Raw genomic sequence first — 25,150 nt, forward strand, 5'->3', positions numbered from 1 at the left:
GGAAATTCACTCTGCAGCTGGTGTGACTGGGTGTTCCTTTTTAAGCCCCACACCCCTTAATTCGCCCACCCACACTCCAGATCTACCTGAAGAATACGGGAGGTGATGAGGCAGCAACCTGTGGGGGGGACATAAACTTCAAAGAAAAACACCAGTTCTGGGCCAGCAGGAACGGGAGACAGGCAGAGGTGGGGTGACGAGTGTGTTCCTCAGATACAACCAACCTGCCAGCAGAGACTGACCCAGGCCCCTAACATCGGCCAAGCCACCTCTCAGACCAGGGTCTCTGCCTCAGGCCCCCGCCCTGGGACTGACCATGCGCGGTCTCAGCAGCCTGCAGCAGGCTAACCCGCCGGCTCGGCCACCGCTGTCCTTAGAAAGGACCACTTGTGTCGTCAGTCCCTGGCTGCCAACAGAAGCGGGCTTTCTGGAGGGCTCCCCCCGCCCCATCTGAGCAGAGTGGCTACTGTGCCGACACTGCTCGTGGGAACAGTGAGGTGTATGCTGTCACCCACTTCCTCCTGCGATTATGCGGGCTTGGTACGTGCCGGGCAGAGGGTGCCCACGTGAGCGGACCCCAGTATATACCCTGGGCACCGAGTCTCTCCCAAGATGTCCCATAGAGAGCACTTCACGCGCATTGTCACAGCATGCCCTGGGTGGCTCCCTGGCTTCACCCCTCACGCCTTTGCCTGTTTGACTGCACTATGACCTTCCACTGCAGTCAGTCCCAGCCATGAGGACAGCTCTATGTCCTCACGACTTGGGAGGCCTTCGGCGCATTACAGAGTGAGGGTGGGCTTGGGGACCCAAGTCAGTGGCTTTGCTCAGACTGTCTAGTCAGTGATTAGTGAGAGCTGAAAGCAGCTCCGAGTGCCAACTCTCAAAGTTCCACAAGACAATTTAAAACAGGGAAAACACTCAACACATAAACAATTACCCCTGAAAGCTTTAAGTTCAAAACTATGAGGCAAAAGGCCACTCTGAGCAAATGCAGCGCTTCAGCATAAGCTATAGCTGTAATACTGAATTTTAGCTTTAAAATGCCTGCAGGTCATGGGCTATCTTTTCCAAAGAAGGAGCATTTATAAGACGGGTACTCAAGTTCCTTAGGCCTCAAAGCAAACAAAGGTAGGACTGAAGATTATGCAGTGTGTTTTAAATGCACAACAAATCCTCAAGATGCCTTTTAGTAAAATCCTAACTCGGTTCTCTGGCACAGTCAGAAGAGAATACATACCCATTTTGTTTATTTGTTGAAAGATGTAAATCCACAGAAAAACGCAAGACCCGAGCAAAAAAATATTTGAAAGCTGAGATGCAGACGCACAACCGACCTAGCCGACCTAAGCCAACGGTAGGGAAAAGCCTACATTAGTACCAGCCTCTATACCCTAGAATTAACAACCCAGAGCTCACCAGCTGTCTGCACTAGGTGGCACCTTCAGGAACAAGGTGCAGTTCAGAGAAGCAGGACTGGTGACAGCACGCCAGTGTCCAGACCCACTTCGCGCAGCCAATGCCCAGGCACGACCCCTCTCGGGACACCGGGAGCTAAACCTCTTCTGGTGAGTGAGGACAAGCTCACCAGGGGGAGATTGAGGCGCTGCTCCCTCCCCTCACAGGAGGTGGGAGCATTCCTTCCCCAGGGAATGTGACCAGCCCCTGGGGAGTCAGAGAGACAGGGCCCTCCCAGCAGCCCAACAGTCACGCCATGGCAGAGGCTCTCAGACTGGGTCCTTAGAACAGCAGCAGCATCCAAGAACTTGCCAGAAATGCAAATTCAGGGGCCCAATGGATCTGCACAAACAGAATGAGCTACCAGGTGACTGCTGTTCTCTTCAGTTTGAGAACCACTATCCTCCGATGCAGCTCACAGCCTTTAAATGCCAGCCCACCACCAGATTTCCAGTCCGCTTCTCAGTAGCTGGTAAGGACACACTGATGGCTGAGGAAACCTCCACCATGAGACCAAATGCAAACCACCTGGAGGAAAGAAAGGCTCCCCAGGGAGAAGGGAGCTCACGTCCCCAGAGGTACCCTACCCATGAAGCAACCTGAACTGCGACAAACATACAATCTTCAGAGAACAACAAAACTAGCACTCAGAAATGACAAATTCTACAGAAAGTTTAGAAAACAGAACCAAAAGGAAGTGAACAGCAGCGGAAAGTAACCCAAGGATGCAGTGCGCAGGCCCAGCATCTGAGCGGCGGACCTCCAGGAGCTGGCAGGAGCGGCTGGAGGGGGACTCGATGCACAGACATGAGGATGCCGACGCAAACCGTCCCACCTCCCGGAACCCAGCCCAAGGACATTCTCCTAAGCTTCCAGAGACGAGGGAAAACACAGGAAAAAAGGTCAAGAAGCAGAAAGACTGGATTTCGAGCCCTATCTCCCAGATGTGCCCTGCATACCATTTCCGCATGAGCCACTGCGGATGTGCTCAAGCTGACAGGGGAGCGAGCAGGAGCCCAAACACCGCAGCCTCGGGGTGGGGATGATGTGGGTCTCTCTGTCCCCAGGATGACAGGCGAAGGCGCATCCGGACAAGAGAGAGAGCAGGAGATAAAAAAAAACACACCACATCCAACACAGTCAGGGGACGTCCCCAGAACAACAGGGCGCAGGTGGCGCAGAGGGACTGGAACAATCTTAGGAGACAAAGCTGCAGAATACCGCGTGCACCAGCTGTCCCAGCAGCTGGCCGAGCAGGAGGAGTGACTACTTCTAGGCCTGACGCCTGCCCCAGAGCTGTGGTGGGGGCACTGCCAGCACACAACCAAGTGGGCAGGTCCCCAAACTCTTCTGCTGTCCCATTCCGACCAGGGAGCACTGCACCTGCCCCGAGATACGATGGGTCAAGCCTGGCCGGCTGGCGATGAACAGATCCAGCAGCTGTTCTTAGGCCCCCGAGGAAAAGTCAAGAAACCTCAACTGTCTTCAGATGTGACATGGCAACTGGAAAGCTCAGTGTGGAATCTGGACTAAGTCACCTGCAAGTGGAATTCTATTGAGTGGAATTTTAGATCGTGGGAGGAAGGAACGGGACTGGGGGAAGGAGTGCGAGTGTCCAGATGCAGGTGGAGGACTGGCGCCTGATGGCACTCGGTGCCTAACACCAACCCCTTTACTGTGCCACCTGAGACAGAGGTAAGATGGACAAGCTCAGGGCCACTGCAGAGGTCACAGATGGGAGTTCACTATCAATCGCCTCACCCAGCATTTCACACCCCACAAAATAGAACCAACCTTCCGGGGTCAGTAAGATGGCCAAGTGCTCGGACAAAGCCACACCTTGAATGAGTGGACACGGGAGTTAGTCACAGACACAACCCGAGCATTTAAAATGGACGACAGTCCAGTGCAAGGGCTGCCTGGCTGCCAGTCACAAAACCTCTGGTTATGAGTAAGCAGTGACCCTCCCTAGCCCCCGAGCAATCCGGCACCGTGCCCAGCACACTGCATGACAACATACAGCCTTTCCTGATTCAGAGGCCCGGAGGGGCTGCCTAGAACCGCCATGAAGACCTCAGTAAGGCACGTGGTGGGCAAAGGAACTCCGGAAACAAATGACTCAATTAAAAGAAAAGGAACCAACCAAACTGCCGAGGCCTGGCTGCTGACCGGGCATGCGGGCCATGTGCCAGGGACAACACCGCGCCATTACCTTTCGACTGTATCTTCTCACAGTTGGGAGAGATGATGACGCACTTGAGCTTTCTGAGCCTCAGGTGTTTGAGCACCTCCCTCAGCCCCAGCACAAGCCGCCGTTTGGCCTTGGCTTTGACAGGATCTTTCTGGTACATGCGGTCTTGGAAACGGACCAGCTCTTTCAGCAGATCCGTAACACAGGCATCAACTTCTTTACTGAGCACCTGGCTGCAGTAACTGAAAGAAACATTAGACGCCATCAGCTCTCCACTGACTGACACTGCAGTGCTGCTCCCGCCACACGTGCCGAGAGGGCCGGACGGCATGGCCCCTCGGGAACTCATACTTTGATGAACAATACTAATTCCAAGTGAGATTCCTGACTGACTGGGCTTAATGAAAGGTAAGGCTTGAGGAATCCTCCCCCACTGCCACCTACAAGGGACAAAAGCTCTGTACCCTGTCCCCCACTACAGCTTGCCAAGCGTCCCCCCATCTCAGCCATCCCCTGTGTACCTCTCCTCGTGAAAACACTTGGAGAGTCTGGCATGGAAGAAAAGTGGGAGGGGAGGGGGCAGAGCTCCTAATAAATCATGCAGAGAAATGAAATCATGAAAGGGAACCGGGATATAACACGCTATCACTCACTACCCATTCCCCCAACCGAAAATCTGGATTTATGGGCACCTCGGCCATGCAGCAGCAGGACGAGAGACCTCGTGGAAACGCACTCAGTAGCCCAGACATGTGGTACGACTAGGTACCTGGTCACCTTCACTGGGGGATGAAAATACTGGGCCCAGCCTCACGGCTTTCTGGTCTGAGACATCAGGGTGGGGAACCCACGCCCAGAGCCAGAGGGAACCCCGCCGCCCCCATCCCCTGCACGCTCACTCACTCCCTGAATCTCCGGCTGTGGATCTTGGGGCAGCTGGTGTTGTCAGGGGCCAGGTGGGAGGTCTCCTCCTCCTTGCGGATCTCAGCTCTCAGTGGCTCTTCTGACTTGTTCATCACCACAGGAGTGGGACACACTGACACTTCTGCTTCCCCTGAAGCTTCACAGAAAGAATAAAGTCATGGCACAGCACCTGCGGGACTTGGGCGAAGGATGCCCAAGGAGCCTTGCTGGGCAGTGTCCCCAGGGCGGCCCCCACCGCCACGCTCAGACACTGCCAAGCACCACCGCGGGCAGCGGAGTGACAGGAATGGCTTGGGAAAAACAGAAGACCCTGCAACTTTCTGTTCTGCCCGGAAGTGCCTTCCTGACCACAATTCAGTTATTTACTTTTCTTGTGGCAAAATATTTATAAAATTTACTACTTTAACCATTTTTAAATGTATGGTTCAGGCAGTGGCCAAATTTGTTTTTAAATTTTGAAATTTAAACTGAAGTTCCTAGTAGGAAGTTTTAAAAGCAGGTTTTTAGTTCTAATTTTTGTGCACTTAAATGCTTGAGACTATTTCTTTATCAAATAATCTTTAAATAAGAGCTGAACTCAAATGTCTAAACTATGAGCCTCAAGGGACACATCAGACAGGAGTCAGTAATTGCTATGGTTCCCAAAAGGTCCTTCTAGCAACTTCCAGAGTGCAAATGAGGTACCAGTTCACCAGAGAAGGAATTCAGGAGCATGTATCACACCCACCAGGACAGCACACATGACAAAGACAATGTCTGTCGAGCTGGCCTCTCCCCACCAGTGGGCCTAACTGGTGACACACCCGGAAGCCTGTTTGGCAGGAAGGAGCCTCCAAGGCTGGACAGCAGTGGATCCGAGTCTGAGGTTGCCAGGGAAATGCCAGCCGGCGACAGCACTCCCAGCCTCAGCACACACTCACCACTACACTGCCACAGCGACCCTACGTCTAATGGCCCCGAAGTGAAGCTCCCCGAACCCCCCATCCCCGTCACCTGGCACGTACATACACCCGGACGCTGTGCAGCAACGACTATCGGGAAATGCCCCCATGGGCCACAGAACACTGCTGGCCAGAGGGGCACCCGATGCACGGCTCCCCAGAATGCGGGGGGCTGCAGAAGGGCAGGCCTCAGGTGGGCACAGGGACCGTGGGCTGCTCTGCTCCTGAAGCTGGTGCTACGCTCACTTTGTGAAAATCCTCAAGCTCTATGCTTAGGATCCTGTACTTTCCTGAATGTGTCATTCAATAAACAGCTTACTAAACAGGTTCTTTTTATGACACTGCGTCTCATCCACTCATAGGAAAGCAGCTTTGCAGTTAGTGGGGTTAATTCTCACAGATACTTCAAGTTGCGAGGACCCTCCAATGTCACGTAGATGAAGCTCAGGGCCCTCGTCTCCTATCCCTCACAGACGCCAAGAAGCAGACGCACCAGAAGCCCCACCATCCACGGGGACACCCTCTTCCTGTCAAGTTGGGAGTCTAAAAACTTGTGTGTCCTTGGGGCTCAACACTGACTTGCTCTGACCACAAACGTCCGAAGCTCTGCGCACATGCCGCCCCCACTGCAGGACCCCTGAAGCAGCAGCCAGCAGAACTCCATACCGAAGGGCTCAGCCTGCTCGAGGGCCAGCTCTTCACTGCCGCTCTCCGCATCTTGCGCATCGTCACTGGCAAAAGCTGGGCTCACAGCATTTTCTTGGAGACGCTGCTGCTTTCTCTCCTGCCGTTCTTTCAAAATGATCTTTAAAATTGAATAAATGATTAAAACACCTAAATACTTGTAAAAATAAGCTCCTCTGCGAAACAAGCCACCCAAAGTCAGGATACTGGCAGTGCACCAGTCTGTGCCCTCAGTGACAACAGGACACCACCAACCCGGGGGGAGACCCAGGAGCAACACAACCCCCCAGGTGCACAGAGCAGTGTGCCGTGGGCTGGGTGCTGAGGCAACTGTGCAGTCAATAGTCACCTGGCCCCAAGCACGACACTCGGTCCCCCATCTGCGACAGACCACAGGCCAGACTGCTGAGAATTACAGGAAGAAACATGTGCGACAGCTCTGATGGAATGTCTGCAGGAAGTGTCCAAAATTCACCAACTCTGAACAGCAGACAGATCACCTCGGGTAGGAGGAGGGTACCAGTAAATGAGAACATAACTCCCTCCATTTCTGGTTTTCTGTCCATGTCACTGCAAAGTTTTTAAAAAACAGCTTCCCTGTCCAACAGCTGAAGCCACCCTACTTCGCACGCCCGACTATGTCACTTGGGGAGCGAGGGATCATTTTTCAGAGACTCACGAACACATCCGCTAGAACAGGAAACCCTCCACCCTCCCAGCTGAAAGAACACTAGGTTTTCTAGTGCCCACTTCGCAACGCAACCCCACACACCTTCTTCAACGAGGTCGGCTTCTTGGCCTTGGGGACCTCCCTCTGCTTCCCCTTCTTTATCAGGGGGGCGCTGGAGTCCAAGGGGTTGTGTGGGGTCTTCACCTGGCTGAACTGGTGGCTCTTCTTCCCCGACGTGGCCTCTTTGGAGAGGACGGGCACTGCCCCGACTGTAACACAGGGAGGACGCGTATCTCAGGAAGGGCTCCCCAGGTCTCAGGGACCCCTCCCTGCAGCCCACCTGTCCTCACAACCTTACTTATCCTCCTCAAACGGTCCCTTAGACATTCTTCTGATTGGCAATTGTTGCCAGTGAAATTTAGTATCTTTTAGTAGGGATCCAAAAACATTACGAAATAATTTGGGAAGAACCATCTCCCAATCCCTATAAACACATCTTCTGTTTCTCCGTAAAGTCTAACAATGTGTGATATCATCTTCGACTGAGGATATTTCTGGTAATTCATACTTACAACGGCCCTTTTGAGTAAGTCTCCCTCCAGCACTTTCAGTTTGCGCCGACTTTGCAGAAGTCGGCTATTGGTTTCCATATGCCTATCTTCTATGTAGCTATCTTATAAGGCACTCATAAGAGTCTAGTAACGTTTCTAGTTGCTTCTCTCGCATTTTCCACACAAATTCCTAAAATCCCTTACTGTGCAGTAATAATCCCTCCAGTCAACACATGATGTTCACTACTCAATACTTCCAATGCGTTCTCCGGTTCTGCTCCACTGCCTACACCTTGTTCCTGCTCCCAGCACATAGTCTGTGCATACTTTCCCCTACTCTTTCATTAGGAAAATTTCCAACAAACACCAAAGAGAGCAGTATAACAACAAAGCCCATGTACTCACTGCCCAGCTTAAACAAGCATCAATATTTTTCCAAATGTATTCACCCACACTTCCTAAGTCTGGAATCTAAGTTACTGGTACTTTGTCAATCAGGTATGCCCAGTCTCACCTGGCCTAGTCCCCGCTGCAGTGCAGAATGTGTCCACTGTACCCTTGCCCCACACCATTTCTAGCCTTGGCTAGGGCACAGCTGCTGGTTATCTGTGGAAAGCTGCTCCCACATTATGTTTGAAATATACGTGTAACTGGCTTGGTTCTTGTCATCAGCTCTTCTTGAAAAACCTGTACCAACCCTGCTCATATCTGCTTGCTCTCCCCATCCCTAATGCCACTCCAAGTTCAGGACCTCTGCTGGGCTCCTGCAGTTCCCGCTGCCCAGGCCCTCCAGCCCTGGTCCCTCCTGTCAGCACCCCCCGCATCCCACTAACATGGCGCCTCTCCAGTGTTACCAGTGGGCCTGGGGAAGGAGGATCCCCTTCCAGCAGACACCCCAGTAAAGGCGCTGGCCCTTTAACCACCCCCCTCCTGTCCTATGCTTCCTGCCCACCCTGGTGCTTTCCCATGTGGCCCTGCATACTATGCCTCCTGTCTCAAGGACACAGAGTATAACAAGCTTTGTTTTTTCTTCAGGTTCTCCTATATCTCCTCTTATGGCCACATCTGACTGACCATCTCATCAAAAAATACATACCGTGCTTCTCTGAAAATAAGACCTAGCAGACAATCAGCTCTAATGCATCTTTTGGAGCAAAAATTAATATTATATTACACCCAGTCTTATAGTAAAATAAGACTGGGTCTTATATTAATTTTTGCTCCAAAATACGCATTAGAGCTGATTGTCTGGCTAGGTCTTATTTTCGTGGAAACATGGTAACAAGCCAAAGCTAACTGCTGAGGAAAAGCTGACTTTGCCATTAGTTATCCCATAAATTACCAACTGCCACCATAGTCCCTGGATTGGTCTGAAAACAGCAATACACAGTAACAGCACTACGGGCCTTTACCAAACAGAAGATGAACTGAGAGAAGCAACTCTGAGGAAAGACTATCTAAGGGGGATTCGGTATACAGCATTTCCCCCTTATCCGCAGTTTTGCTTCCCACTGTTTCAGTGACCTGGGGTCAATCGTGGTCCAAAAATGTTAAATGGAAAATTCCAGAAATACCCAATTCCTAAGTTTTAAATAGTGTGCCGTTCTGAGTAGTGTGATGAAATCTCACTCTGTCTTGAGCCACCCTTGCCCAGGATGTGAATCATCCCTTTGTCCAGCATATCTATGCCCGTTAGTCACTTAGTAGCTGTCCAGTTATCAGATCAACTATAGCAGTAATGCAGTGTTTGTGTTCAAGTCACCCTTATTTTACTTAATGGCTCCAAAGCACAAGAGTAGTTGACCCTTTACCGTCGGTATGTACGTACAGGCAAAAACAGTATATATAGGGTTCGGAACTATCCACGGTTTCAGGCATCCACGGGGGTCTTAGAACGTATCCTCCGTGGATAAGGGGGGGCCTACTGTATATAATACTCAGACATGCAATGTATGAAACTATGGATACTGATAAGAACAAAACTACCAAAATTGTTAAGACAAGCAAGGAAGCTTAAATATAAACTGGATACAAGATGCTAACAAAAAACAATCATTAATATTATTAAATGAGAGGATGGCAGGGTAGTTCAGTTAAAAATAAAATCACCATCAGTTAGAGATGCTGAGTTGGGTATTTACAGGTAAAATAACATGATATCTATGAGTTGCTTTAAAATAATTCAGAAACAAAAAAGCTTCTTAACCATTTCCTTGGGTACCTATTTTGTTTTTTAAATAAACTACCTATTTTCAACGACTATGGTGGCAAATGTGCGTATTTCTTTCTGTGACATTGTTGACAATTTTAACTGTCTTGGCTCTAGGAGAAGGCGTTTCAGAGAGAACGAATTATCAGAACCGAGCCAACACTGCTGAACTGCATCCCATGGACAGGCAGGTAATTCATTTCTATCACATGCAGCTTTGTAACCTGTTCTGAGCACTTAAGTATCATGAAATTTTCAGATACACAATGTTGTCATATTTATTTCTTAAAATCATCATTTAAGTAACGTTTTAAAATTTTGTGCTAAAATACATGTAACATAAAATCTACTATTTTCACTGTTTAAGTGCACAATTCAGTGGCATTAATTACATTCACAGTGTTGGACAACCACACTATGTACTTCCAAAACTTTTTCATGCCCCAAACTGAAAATCTGCCCCATTAAATGATAACGTCCCATTCCCCCGCCCCTCAACCCCTGGTAATCTCTACTCTCTTTTCAATGAATTCGCCTATTCTAGAATATTTCATGTAGTGAAATCACACCATATTTTTCCTTTGGTGTCTGGTTTACTTCACTTAGCATAATGTTTTCAAGTTTATCGATGTTGCGTGTATCAGAATTTCCTTCTTTTTTTTTTTTAAGGCTGAAAAATGGTCCATTGTGTATATAGAGCATATTTTGTTTATCCGTTCATGTGTTGATATACATTTGGGGTTTTCCACCTTTCGGCTATTATGAATAATGCCACTATGAACACTGCCATACAAGTGTCTGTTCTTAATTATTTTGGATAAATACAGAGGAGTGGAATTATTGGTCACAAGGCCACTCTGTATCCAGCATTCTAAGGAACCACCAAACTGTTTTCCGAAGGCGCTGCATCATTTTACATCCCCACCAGCAGTGTCTCCACGTCCTCACCAGCACTGGTTATTTTCTGTGGTTTTACTCAGCCCCCAGAGTACATATGAAGAACTATCTCACTGACGTTCTAACTTGTGTTTCTCTAATGACTAATGATGATGAGCGTCTTGTAGAGAAATGGTTTTTGAGTTTTTCTGTCCATTTTTTGAGTTTGCTATTGAGTTACAGCTCTTATATATTTGGATATTATACTCCTATCAGATATATGATTTCAAATATTTTTTCCCCATTCTGTAAGCTGTCTTTACACATTCTTAATAATGCCCTTTGGTACATACACGTTTTTAATTGTGATGAAATCCAATTCATCTATTTTCTCTTTTGTTGCCTGTCCTTTTGGTGTCCTGTCTAAAAATTCATTATCTAATCCAAGGTAATGAAAATTTACCTGTTTTCTTCTAAGAGTTTTATGGTCTTAGCTCTTATATTTAAGTTGTTGATCCATGTTGAGTTAATTTTTGTTTATGGTGTGAGGTAGGGGGTCCAACTTCATTCTTTAGCATGAGGAAATCCAGTTACCCCAGAAACATTTTTTAAGAGATTGTTCTTTGTTCTTTAAATGAACTCAGCACCCGTGTCAAAAATTTACTGGCCACAGATATGTGGGTTTATTTCTAGACTCTCATTTCTATTATACTGGTCTATATCTATCCTTATTCCAGTACCATAGTGTTTTGATTATACTTTTTGATTATAAGAGAAAACAGTCACAATAGTCTATCTCAAAAAGACTTTCATTTGAGTTGAAAAGATGTTTTTACCTGAGAACACCACTGGTTTGGAGGACTGCTTTGCGTTCTGGGAGTGCTGTTTCTTTTCTAGTGCTGTCAGCATTCCCCCCAAATCCAATTGTACTGGAATTTGGCTCTTCTTTCCACTACTTCTAAAATTATTCTAAAAAGTTCAAAAATTAGAAGTTTATTTATAATACTATATTTTAAAAATGGTGCTTTTCATTATTTTATGACCAAAAATTCATACAATTAAAGATAAAATGAAATAGATTTAAGAGACAATTAATAAAATCTTAAAATTTAAAAAATTAATGTAATTAAAGAAAAACCCCCATCAATCCCACATTATTTGCCAGTGTCACCACCATGGTTGTTTATTTCCTCTCTCTTCTTTCATAACACTGGGCTTATATTAAACCACCTACAGTTATGTCTGTATCTCCATTGTAAATAACTGTGTACATCTACAGACAAGAAACCAAGGCTTATATAAAGTCTTTGGATACAGGAGTTTGTATGTGAGGCTAATTGGTTAGTATTATTGCCTCATTAGTCTCATTCATTCTCCAATTGCCTAAGTGAGCCAACCAACCGCCATGATACACCATGGGGCTATGGCCAAAAAATTTATACAAGTCCAAATCACACCCAGAAGATGAGTACTAAATTAGACGCAAAGTTTGATATAAACAAATGTTACTTCTCAACCAGCTGTGATTTGGATTTTGAGATGGTTTAAAAGGTTGTACGGGCAGGTTCGTATGTGCTTTAGCACCTTCACTCCTCTCTCCTGCCCATTGTTCTCTTCCCTGGTGCCAAAACCCCACTGGCTGAGGGCTCACGTCAAAGTGTGAGCGCTAAGGGCAGCACGGGTGGACCATAGGGACCTTCCGCCAGGGTGGAAGATGACGAAACCATAACACGGTAATGCGAAGTTAATTCACACAAGGGTTTAGCATTTTACTTTTCACAAATGTGAAAATAATGACCCCACTCTGAAAGGCAAAAATGACAATGGACATGCCTAAGCTATTCAAAGTATGCAAGTTCTCCATCTGGAATATGAACCACAAGTTCATTCCTGAACCCACAGGAGGGCTGGGGCATAAGGACAATCACCTCTTCTGTTTGTTCTGATTATGTAACAGTGAAATTTTGGTGGCTCTCTTATTTTCCTTCTGTCAGACACATTATTGCCTCACAAAGGAATTCTTGTTTCCTGAATAAACTGAACCAATGTTTTTTTCTTTAAATCAAAGTTTCATAGGCAGTATGTGTTCCCCTACTTTCTGATAAAGCAGTAGTAATTACCAATAGTCTTATTACAAAAGTGACAAAGCTAAGTTTTACCTTAAAACCACTTTTGTTTCAACATACTGGATGCCCTCCTCCAACGAAGGAATAAATCAAAACAAAACTATCTGTCTCCATAGACCAAGAAGTCTGGAAAGTAGTTTTTCTCAAGAGTTTAGTTTAGCAAGAAGAGTTAAGCCTAAAGCAACTGTGGTTCAATCTAAAATTTACCTGTGGCTGCTGTTTAGATTGAAATTTCGGTGACTCTACTCTGTCTCTTCTTTCAGATGCCACTGCCAGATTGGGGAACTCCTCCGTATCCTAAGTAAACCACACACCCTTCAGCTCTTCATGAATCATGAGAATCAAATATACCCACGTAAAACCTTTTCCTTGCTCATGTTTTCTATGATAAGCTCCCACAGAAATGTTCAAAGGTGATATAAAGCAGCCCCAAAAACTGTAACATACGGACTCCAGTTTAATTTCACTCTTAAAACAAATTTAAAGATAGGGTTTCCAGGCGGGAATTCCCGCCCGTTCTCAGGAAATTTTCTCACTTTCCCGTTCCCGAATCCCAAGAGAAGTTGGTCAGGAAATCAGGAAAATTGGCTCCTTGAACCCAGTAATACCCACAATGGGAATTAAACGTACTACTCCCAGTGTACCTCTCAGACATTTTTTCTATTTATTGCTACGGTTTCTAGGCAGGAATTCCCACCGTTCTCGGGAACTTTTTTGCTTTCCCGTTCCTGAATCCCGAGAAAAGTTGGTCAGGAAATCAGGAAAATCGGCTCCTTGAATGTGGTTGGTAGTATTGGCCGTCACTTTGTGGAAACGATTCATCATGGAGAACAGAAAACAGTTTATATCTCAGGATTTGGGAACGGGAAAGCAAAAAAAATTCCTGAGAGGCGGGAATTCCTGCCTGGGAACCCTATTTAAAGACCACAGTTCTAATCTCCTGCTCCAGAAAATAAGAGCGGGGCCCCAAGGATAGGGGCACATTCGAGGGGTCCAAAGCAGTGCCCCTAACCACCATGGCACAGAGTGCTCAAGCACCCATCCTTCAACTATGCTGTTCATTAGGGAAACCATCAATTCAGGTTCAGGAGATATAAGTGTCTTATCATATTGTCGTGTGTGCTGATCCCAGGCTAGAAAACAGAAAGAAAGGCAAAAGGCCTCTAAATAATGTTTAAATAACTTAAAAATGTCTTATGTGCTTGGCACCTAACATTTTAGGTGCCTTGGAGATGTTATGTGTGAAATAGGGGAAGAAATATGAATTATTCATTGGCCCAAACCATAATGCTCTGCCATGGTCACAGGTCTTCAAACACGACCCCACTATTCTCAAGGGCACATTCCAAGAGTCGTGAGAAACCCCCAGGTCTGTGGGAATGCCTGGGCAGCACTGCTGAGCCTGCACCAGGAGCCAGGCTGCTGAGTCTTGGAAACGTGGCCAGAGCCCAGGACCGCCCCTTGGAGGAGAGGGCCATTCTTGGAGTATCACATGACAACAATTTAAAGAGTGCTTTCAAGTCCACGACATTCTCTTGACCAGGGCCCATGATGGCTCTATGGCATTCCAGCTTTCTCTCTCTAGTGAAGCACATTATAAGATTTCTGGATAGAAAAGGAGGCCCTGCAAAAGCCAGCATGCCAAAGCAAGGGAAAAACAGGTGAAGAAAATACTGAGGGGGAAATATTAGTACTGTGGTGCACAAACTAAATTTCACTACAAGCAGTTTTGCCTCCAGAACTATTCATTCACTCCGGTGTTTACCGAGCGCCTGCTACGAGACAGGCAATGCTGGGATGAAATGAAGACGTAAAGAAAATGGATGATAACTATTCACACTAGGAAAATGGTTATTAAAGAAAACAATGAAGATTTTCACTTAGGAAACAGTAAGTGAACCCACATTTCTATTAAGACAGACCCATCTATTATACCACACAAGGGGAGAAATATGTACTTCAATCCTCGGCAGCTCTTGAACTGTAAGGACTTCATATTTTGATTTTGACTTTTCTTCCTTTTTCCTATTTTTTCTTGAGGCTTCATTTTGCTCAGGCTCACCACCTTGTGATACTTTGGACTAGAACAACAACATAAAAAATAAAAAATCAATGGTTTTTAGGACATTCAATGGAATGTTTCATTCCATGTGTCAGAGCAAAATTAACATTCCAAGTTGTATAACTACATGGCAGCTTTATTCCGAGTTCGGCTCCTCAGTCACTATTTTTCAAAGAGCCAGCATTCAGGACAATATTTCTGAAGGAAAAAAATCCTGTTAAAAGAATTGTCGCGTTCAGTATTTTGAAAGTGGTAGATTTGGACATAACCCAGTTTTCAGTCTGAGGAGCCCATGTGAATGATTCTACTAATTCCGACCTCAAGTGCTTTCATAATTCAGGTGTGTCGTTTCTATCCGCAAGGCCCAGTGGGTGCAAACACGGGCTGCACATCAGAGCATCGGCCCATTCCAGATGCCCTGAACCTGCCCTCACCACTCCTCCCCTCTCCTCAGTGCCAGCCTTCCCTCCATCAGGTCCAACGAGCCTCAAGGCCTTCGCATGCACCCTCAAACCTGGGTCTAGGATAGGATGCTGCCCTCGTTTCAACTGCAGTAATCCTGTCTCGGTCTAGTCTCTCCCTCTCCATCCTCTTTGGAGCATTAATCGCTGTCTGGCAGGTTCTGCAGCCACCTGCATATCGCCAGTCCCTCTGCACCAGAATGGGGCTCTAAGAGGCAAGGCCTCTGTATGTTTGGGGCCCTGCTTTATTCCTTTATCCTTCAGAGCTAAAAGCCTCTGTGACCACAAAAAAGTGTTTATCTACTGAACTGGAGGGGCTGTCCATGATATTTTAAGTGAAAAAGGCAACTTTTAATGTGTATAAAATGACCCCATTTTTGTAAAAAAATATATAAAAAATAAAAAAACTTAAAAAACAAAACAAACCTATGTGTTTATGTTTTCAGGACTCCTGAGGTAGGATATAACCAGGTTGTTAATACAGGCTTCCCTGAGGGGTGGGCACCAAAGGGGTGTGAAAAAGATGACCTTTTCCATAATTAGATGCTTATAGTATTACATTTGTTATTTCGGTAATAAAAATTTACAACACCTAAAGTTTTAGAAGGAAAAGCCATTATGACCCTATAATTCCTACTGTGTACGATACAAAACCGTCTGGGTTCTAAGATTATAGGAGATCTTCATTTTATTACTTTTTAAAGATTCTGGGAAAATAAAAAATCTGTTAAGTCTTAGTGTTAACTGCCTATGAGGAAAACCACTTTGGACAGCAACCTGGTGGCTGCAGCGAAAAATCAGCCAGATGCCTGCCGTGAAGCCGGAGCCCAGAGAACCCCGGAGTCCCGAGGATGGCGGTCTCCACATGCACTCAGAGAGGGGGGTCTTACCCGCACCTCCTGTGTTCTCAGTAAGTGCACAGAGCTGTGAGGAACAGACACACAGGTCTGGCCTCATGTAATTGTCGCCGACACATTTTCCCTTAATCGACCGAGCATAAACACACAGCACCCATTTGTGCAGGATGGTCTGTGACACTTTGGATATCAAAAACTATCTTTATATCCAAAAAGATCACACAAAAATTACAACCAGGGCTGGCCCGGTGGCTCAGGTGGTTAGAGCTCCATGCTCCTGACTCCGAAGGCTGCCGGTTCGATTCCCACATGGGCCAGTGGGCTCTCAACCACAAGGCTGCCGGTTCAACTCCTCGAGTCCCGCAAGGGATGGTGGGCTCCGCCCCCTGCAACTAAGATTGAACACGGCACCTTGAGCTGAGCTGCCTCCCGGATGGCTCAGTTGGTTGGAGCACCGGCTCTCAACCACAAGGTTGCCAGTTCAATTCCTCGAGTCCCTCAAGGGATGGTGGGCAGCGCCCCCTGCAACTAAAATTGAACATGGCACCTTGAGCTGAGCTGCCTCTGAGCTCCCAGATGGCTCAGTTGATTGGAATGCATCCTCTCAACCACAAGGTTGCCGGTTCGACTCCCGCAAGGGATGGTGGGCTGTGACCCCTGCAACTAGAAAACAGGAACTGGACCTGGAGCTGAGCTGCACCCTCCACAACTAAGACTGAAAGGACAACAACTTGACTTGGAAAAAAGGCCTGGAAGTACACACTGTTCCCCAATGAAGTCCTATTCCCTTTCCCCAATAAAATCTTTAAAAAAATAAAAAAATAAAATAAAAAAGGAGGATGAGTCCATGATCCAAAGAATGCAGGCAGACTCTAGAAACTTAAAAAAAAAAAAAAAAAAATTACAACCATATTTCAACCTAAAGTACATGAGCCATCAGTACACGGTGAAAATAAAGAAAAATCTAGATCAATGAAAAAGGCTCTCCAAGAAAGATAATAATCTAAGGATTATTAAAAATGACAGCTTAAAATGATTTGAATTGAAAGGAAAAAAGACATTCTGAAATGCTATCTTACAGTACATTAAGTTGCAATTAACCAAGAATCAGTGACATATACCAAATGACCACAAAAATGTAGAATTCAATTATTGTGCTACTAGTACCCTAGTAGGTAAAAACAATTTAAATTCACTGGACAAAAGACGGGGAAAATGCAGCACTTCACACATCAGAGCATAAATTTCTGCCAGCATCTCTCCTTCAAACAATCCAAAATGGCCTACAGCTATTTTAAGACCACAGCTCTAAAATGCACAGCCTCACTCAAAGCTACCACTTGTACTCCTTGACTGAAGTCCTATTCTTTTTTCAAGGTCCATGCACAACCAATTCAGACTGTTGTCCACAGTACAGAAGAAACACTTTCAGTCAGGACTAGAGAAAAAAATAAAAGACTATTTAGCAGTATAGGAGATGCACACGATCCAAACGTGAGGCATACCTTTTTAGTAGGATGGACAACAGGTTTCTCTCTGTTGTAGGAAGGATCCGAAGATAAAACTTGAGAAGCTGATATGCTACCATTTTTAGGATCTGCTGATGAAGCAACCATCTTTATGTTTCTCATGGAAGTGACATTTCTAGGGGCTGGTGTCGGTTCTGTAGGTAAGGTCTGCCGGACAACATAACCCATTGGCGTCCAGGATAACTCTGCTCAGAGATAACCACAATTGCGAACAGTCTCAACAGTAAACAGAAACGCCTTAGAATTTCCAAACATGCATCACGTGAGGTAATTACTCAGGGACTAATTAAATTTAGGTTGTTGTTCCAAACATTCTTGGAAACTATTGTATTCACAAAACTTGTGTTTCCCCTTGGAACACGCATGCTGAATTAAGGTTAACTGATTTTCCTAGAAATTAGTTCTCACTTAGGGGTGTGAGTGCGTAGACAAACAACAGTTTCAGTTCAAAAAACAACCCACAATTAGGTCCACGTGGTAAACATTCAGAACTTATGAACTAAAGATCACATTTTGGCCCTATTAACCTGGATGTGTACCTATAACAGCATAAGTCAAAGGTCACTAGACTTCAGCTATCCCAATAACTAGAAATTTCTTTCTTTTCAGAACACAGCATAAGCACAGCCACACTACTGCTTAGGTGCCCATGAAACTATATACAGACAAAACAAAAGGACATGGGCAGGTCATGTCAGCAGTCTACAGCTACCGCAGAGGGTGAGACAGACTGTTGTCAGCACAGAGCTACACATCCTTAGAGTAGCCTCTAAAGTGAAGATCTTTGTACCAAACATGAGAACGCAAAAGAAAACACACCTGTGAAAAAATTCAGAATAATTCTGTAAAAACGTCTTCTGTTAGAACAAGGTACTCCTTATTAGTTTAATTTTAGACAATAGTTACTTTTCATAAAAATGCTATGTTAACATGTAATGGGTTTATTATTGTTACTTTTAAGTGAATTCATAAGTATTTTTAAATTTTCTCAGCTTTAACATAAAATATTGCAAATACTGACAGTTGTCCAAATAAACAGAAGCTCTGTGGGCTCTTTTTTAAGGGTATTAAAAGGTCCTGATACCAAAACCTTTGAGAACCTCTAGTATAGATAATACTTACGGAAGCAGTCATTTCTGAGTTGATAACTTACCAGTGAATTGGACACACATTTCACTTAGAATTCTTTGCTATCTCACACTCCCTGACACATGTGGGATCCGTTTACTTACTTTAATCTTCTAACAACAATGTCAGTTTATCAACAACCCTTCAGCTGCCTTAAAGGAGGCTTTACGACAAAAACATTTGTTGCACTAGACTAAAAATGAACTTAGAAAATAGATGATTGATTTTTAAAAATATTATTTGCCAGCCACTCTTACCTCTTGTACATGAAGAGGGATTGGTAGTAGCATTATCAGTTACAGAGTCAGTTGGATTATTATTTTTCACCACTATTTCACCCTAAAAAGCAAACCAGTTATTTTCTTACTATTTCAAATTGAAAGTAATCATTTAATTTTTAAAATAGGTTCCCTTGCCATTCTTAAAATCTGCAAAATATATGCTAATTAAAAATTCCAAATACCTAAGTGCAGAATATGAAGTTCAATTACTTCCTTCTGCCAAATCTCTCTCCCTAGAAGAACAACCACCCACTGTCTACAGCTTAGCCAGCACCTCCCTGCTTCACTGCTCAGGAGATAAACATTTTTGCATGGATCCCAATAACGGGTTCATACCACACATACCATGCAACCTTTAAAAGATCAACATACCACAGACAACTTTTGCATCAGCACAGACGCACTAATACCGATCCTGAAACTGCAGTGCCCCCATGTGAACGTGAAAGCACCATTTACCCAGCCTACACACTGAAGTCCCAAAAGTACTTCAAAACATCCACAAAGACAAGAAATAGAAAAGTCTTGTGATACGCTACCATTCGCATGGAACATAAGGCCCGAATGACACTGAGTGAGGGGTGAATGGGTACATTAAGACACACCTCAAAGTAACTGATAGCACTGAAAGTAAAAGGAAATCTATAAATTCAAATTTGAATGGATTTAAAATAAATTCTAAAGCCGATATGCTTCAGATATTTACCCATTTTTCCATTTCATTACATCTGAAGCCAGTAATAAAAAATAAAATTATTAAAACACAGCTTGTTCTTTTAATAAATGTAACTTTTATGCTCAGCAAGGCCAATGAAACAGCAAGGCCAATGGAAGTGACTTACCTATTCAAAAATGGTTAAGCCAATTATACATATCAATATCAAAGACCCAATGCAACCATTATGTTTTCAAAGAGTATTTAATGAAATGGAGAAAATGCCAAAAACATCTTAAAACTTTAAATCTGTACATATGTATAATCCCCAACATGTACAATTCCCACAATGTATCATTAACAAAAGATGAGGTGTTAAATATGGTTTTCTCTTGGTTATACAACTTCAGACAATTATATTTTCTTTTTTTCTTAATATTTTTTTGTGTTTGTGTATCCAAAGATACTACTAGTATGATCAGGAAACAAAATTTTCTTTTAAAGGGAAAATGAAAAAAAACTGCACACACAATTCAAGAGTGTGAATATGTAATAAGGCAACGAGTAGGTCCATCTCCTCACATAGCGTGATGTACCTTACTTCACATCCACATACGCAGCACTCACCTCTAACAGTGACCAGGACAAAGTGTCAGTCACGCTCCGCCTGCCCCACCTGCCTGTCCCACCCACTCTACTTCTGTACAGCACTCCTGGGCCCGGAATTCTCCACTACATGCCTATGACCAAGTCACGGAGCCCCTCGACTGCTCAGCGATCCTCCATACCCTGCGGGGGCCCAGAGGACACTGTGATTTTTCCACACCAATCAGCCTTACTTGTCACAGCCCATAGTATGACAGCCTAAGGGTCACTGCGTGGACGGGAACGGCCCATCTCTTGCAGACAGTAGGCTACCACCACCCAGCCTTCGGGCTTTAGTGTCCAAGCACCCAAGACGAGTGCTAGGACAAGAAATGGAAATCCCCTCTCCATTCAGAAGGTAAACAATTGGGTGAGCTCTGTTTTCTTCTAGTTTCTTCTTCTTCCTTGACCCACACTGGATGTGCCCCCCTCTGCCTTTATTGGAAATTTGTCAGAAGTGATTTTAGGACGAGTAACCCATTAACTATTTTTCCTGGAAGTTTCAAATCAATCTGTATGAGAGGAAAATGTCTTGATTTGATGGACTAAAGCTTTTGAGATCAAATGGTGAATACAGTGTAATTTAAAATTACTAAGAAATCCAAAACACTAATTCAAAAAGACATATGCACCACAATGTTCACTGCAGCGCTATTTACAATAACCAAGGTGTGGAAGCAACCTAGGTGTCCATCCATAGATGACTGGATAAAGATATGACACATACAAGGTCTGACAATTAAGTTCACAAATTTGTTGCAATGGTGTTGCTAACATTTTTTGATATCAGAGGGATTACTCATTATCAATTTGTACCAACTGGACAAACAACTAACCAAGTGTACTATTTAGAAGTGCTGAAAAGGCTGCGTGAAAAAGTTAGACGACCTGAACTTTTCGCCAATGACTCATGGCTCTTGCATCACAACAATGCACCAGCTCACACGGCACTGTTTGTGAGGGAGTTTTTAGCCAGTAAACAAATCACTGTATTGGAACACCCTCCCTACTCACCTAATCGGGCCCCCAGTGACTTCTTTCTTTATCCAAAGATAAAGGAAATATTAAAAGGAAGACATTTTGATGTCATTCAGGACATCAAGGGTAATATGACGACAGGTCTAATGGCCATTCCAGAAAAAGAGTTCCAAAATTGCTTTGAAGGGTGGATTAGGCACTGGCGTCGGTGCACAGCTTCCCAAGGGGAGAACTTCGAAGGTGACTGTAGTGATATTCAGCAATGAGGTATGTAGCACTTTTTTTAGGATGAGTTCATGAACTTAATTGTCAGACCTTGTATATACAATGGAATATTACTCAGCCATTAAAAAGAATGAAAACTTACCATTTGGAACAACATGGATGGACCTAGAGGGTATTATACTAAGTGAAATAAGTCAGACTGAGAAAGACAAATATCGTATAAGCTCACTTGTATGTGGAATCTAAAGAACAAAATAAACGAGCGAACAAAACAGCAACAGACACACAGAGAACAAACTGATGTTTGTCAGAGGGGAGAGGGGTTGAATGATTGGGTGAAAAAGGTAAAGGGATTAAGAAGTACAAATTGATAGTTACAAAATAGTCACAGGCATGTAAAGTACAGCATAGGGAATATAGTCAGTAATATTATAATAACTATGCATAGTGCCAGGTGGGTACTGGACTAATTAGGTGGATCACTTCATAAGTTATAAAAATGTCTAACCACTATGCTGTACACCTGAAACTAATATAAAACAATATTTAATGTCAACTGTAACTAAAAAAAAATAATTTAAAAAAATAAAATTACTAAGCAACAAACTGAATGTACTTACTGCAATTACTTTAGCTGAATCTGCTGTATCACTAACAAGAGGTACAGATAAAAAGCCTGAAAAAATCAGAAATTACACTATACAAGTTTAAATATTACTATTTGATTAAATAAAATCTTTCTGTTTGTATTGAAAAAAGTGCTGTCAGAACACAATACTAGAAGTGAGGTGTTTGCAATGGGCTAAGCAGCTGGACTCATGCTAGAATATTCTTCTGACACACTACACTACCTTTCAGCTACCAGATAAAAGTAAAGTGTATTACTGTTTCCCCGAAAATAAGACCTAATCGGAAAATAAGCCCTACCATGACTTTTCAGGATGATATCCCCTGAACATAAGCCCTAATGCGTCTTTTGGAGTAAACCTTAATATAAGACCCAGTCTTATTTTCAGGGAAACACAGTTGGCGATTCTTTGAAAAGAATATCTGCACTAGGTGTCATAGCCTCACTGTAAACAGCTCACACAACAGAAAAGAAGAGTTCGGAAACAAAGGGAAGGAGCCTGCACTCACCTCTGCTAACACTGCTGCGGGTTTCACCACTTCTCTTGTAAGTGAAGTGTCTGTAGAGGCGGAGCGCAATGGCCCCCACTTAGGTTGTTTTGGTGTCTCTACTATCTCATTGTTCTCTGCACCCTGTAGTTCAGGAAAATCCAACCTGGAAAATTCAAACTCAGGTTTCGAGGCAGGTTCACTTTTTTCAATGATTCTGGATTTCTTGCCTGTTCGTTTATGATAACCATCTGTAGTACAGAATAAAAAGTAGGGGGAAAATTTAGATGTTTGATCTGTAGTCACATTTAAATTACAGAGTAGAAAAATCTATCACCATTGATGCAAGACATGTTATTGTCCAAACAGCCTAACTTTTGCTAATGTTGCTTTATGTGTAATAGTGTAAACACACATGACCAGAAGTGGCAATCACTCTGGTTCGGCCACCAAGCAAGAAAACCAAAACATTCTGCAAATTTTTGGCATAATTCTAACATTGATAAATAGTTACCTTAACCTGACTGTGCAGCTGGGCATTTTATTATTCTTAATATACATTTTAGAATTTGCAAATTTAAAGACATGCTAACAAATTTCCTTTAAGTACGAAATTTTCCCTATTTTAGTTTGCTGGAATAAACTGGAGGGAAGGTAGAACTGAACTTATAACCTCTCCCTCATCTTTCTCCTTCAAATGCAAATGAAGGTTGCAATGTAGGCTGCAAAGTGGTAAAGGCCCGTATTTAATTACAAGGTCAGTGTGCTCGCTTCAGCAGCACATATACTAATTATAAGGTCAGAATTATTATAGTTAACTGTTCAACTTTCCTTTCACTTTTCCATGTACCAGATGGTTTACGAGTCAAGTTAACCCAAAGAGAAAAATTGATATACCACGTAACCTGTATTATACCTGTAAATGAATGATAGATCTTTCCCAGTAAGTATACCATTACAAAGTTTTAAGCCATCATAAAAATAGGGGATGGCTGTAATCCATCTGCACTTGTAAATGAATTACAGGCAAAAAACAAGACACCATGTAGAATCACTAACTTTTAGCCACAGACCAGAATGGTAGTTTTCAAGCCCAGAGCAGACATGATTTCTGGCACAAATAACTGGAAGCCTTACCAATAATATTATAAGTAGTGAATTAATACACGTTTTGTGTATCATCTATACTACATACTGTATTCTTACAATAAAGTGAGAAAAAAATATTAAGAAAATCGTAAGATTCATCTGTAAGTTTTTTCAAATTGTCCCAAATCTTCAAAAAATTTCCAATACACTTATCAAAAAAAAAAATAAAAAATCCATGTATAAGTGGACCGTGCAGTTCTAGGGTCAACTACTCCACTATTTAAAAAGGCTGAAAGTTGCAAAATTTTAAGTATTCACAACTGAACTCAATGTCCTCTGAGTAAACTATACCGCTCCAGGTTTGGTATTGTTTAGGACAGAACTGAAATCACAAACTGTCTCGCCTATTAAGAAGTGTTCCAACAGAATACCAGAGAAGCTGTGTCACAAACAAACATGGCCACTAGGGATGTGCTTGTGATCAGCTTTAACTTATGGACATGTTTTGCGGAGTGTGGTCATGGCCTACTTGCTATGTGAGCTTAGAAAAGTTCTTGTGTAAAACAAGGTAATAATACATTAAGGGCACATCACAGAGCCCATACACAACAGGTCTCCATTAAAGGAAGAAAGGCCTCCAGGATCCCACAGGAAGTCTGATGGCCTCAGCTTTTCACAATAAACAGGCCCACAGAAACAGCTATTCAAAGAACAGCAAGGCTTCTGGAGTAGGCTGACAGAACACTAAAGAGTTTGTTATTTTTACCTGATTTCAAATTAGTGCCAGCATGAATGGACACATGTGAACCTTTTATTGATTTTATATCAGATGATACAGTTCCATCAGCCTTCTTAGAGTCAAACTTTTGCTCATATGTTTTTTTCTGCAAAAAAGATGAAAAAGTAACATGAATTAAGAAAACTACAGTTAACCCTTGAATAACAAGGGGGTTAGGGGCACCCTCACCCCTGCACAGTAGATAATCTGCATATATATAAGTTTGACTCCCCAAAAACTTAACTGCTAACAGCTTACTGTTAACTGGAAGACTTACCAATAATATAAACAGTCAATTAACACATATTTTGTATGTTATATGTATTATAGACTGTATTCTTACAATCAAGTGAGCTAGAGAAAAGAAACAGTTAAGAAAACCAAAAAAAAAAAAAAAAAAAAGAAAGAAAACCACAAGGTTCATCTGCAAGTTTTTTCAAATTGTCCCAAATCTCCAAAAGAATTTCAACACATTTATCGAAAAAAATCTATGTATAAGTGGATCCATGCAGTTTAAGGGTCAATTATTCCACTATTAAATAGGCTGAAAGTTGCAAATTTTTAAGTATTCACAACTCAACCATTTTAAAAAAAGTTAGACCAAAACAATTCTTAAATACCACAAAAAGATGTGATACTTGAGTATCATGCCATAAATTGACCAGTTCTTTACATTTTAAATGCTAAAGTGACCAACAAAATTACAGCACTTACTG

At 43.6% G+C, this 25,150-nt stretch overlaps 1 protein-coding gene across 3 annotated transcripts in view; it reads right to left on the reverse strand.

The window, feature by feature from the left end:
• SECISBP2 (SECIS binding protein 2) overlaps positions 1-25,150 on the reverse strand; it is a 36,151-nt gene that overhangs the window by 4,073 nt on the left and 6,928 nt on the right. Inside the window, exons 4-14 of one of the 3 annotated variants that reach the window (XM_074330215.1) lie at positions 24,423-24,540; positions 22,589-22,818; positions 18,925-19,006; positions 17,516-17,724; positions 14,589-14,711; positions 12,838-12,927; positions 11,341-11,473; positions 6,971-7,137; positions 6,181-6,319; positions 4,553-4,709; positions 3,671-3,891 (exon numbers count right to left, since the gene is read on the reverse strand). In XM_074330215.1, the coding sequence (XP_074186316.1) occupies positions 3,671-3,891; positions 4,553-4,709; positions 6,181-6,319; positions 6,971-7,137; positions 11,341-11,473; positions 12,838-12,927; positions 14,589-14,711; positions 17,516-17,724; positions 18,925-19,006; positions 22,589-22,818; positions 24,423-24,540 (1,669 nt within the window). The remainder of the gene's footprint in view (positions 1-3,670; positions 3,892-4,552; positions 4,710-6,180; positions 6,320-6,970; positions 7,138-11,340; positions 11,474-12,837; positions 12,928-14,588; positions 14,712-17,515; positions 17,725-18,924; positions 19,007-22,588; positions 22,819-24,422; positions 24,541-25,150) is intronic. The other 2 variants (XM_074330217.1, XM_074330216.1) reach the window with 2 other exon arrangements.

Source organism: Rhinolophus sinicus, linkage group LG04 (assembly GCF_036562045.2).
Source record: "Rhinolophus sinicus isolate RSC01 linkage group LG04, ASM3656204v1, whole genome shotgun sequence".
Classification (NCBI taxonomy): domain Eukaryota; kingdom Metazoa; phylum Chordata; class Mammalia; order Chiroptera; family Rhinolophidae; genus Rhinolophus; species Rhinolophus sinicus.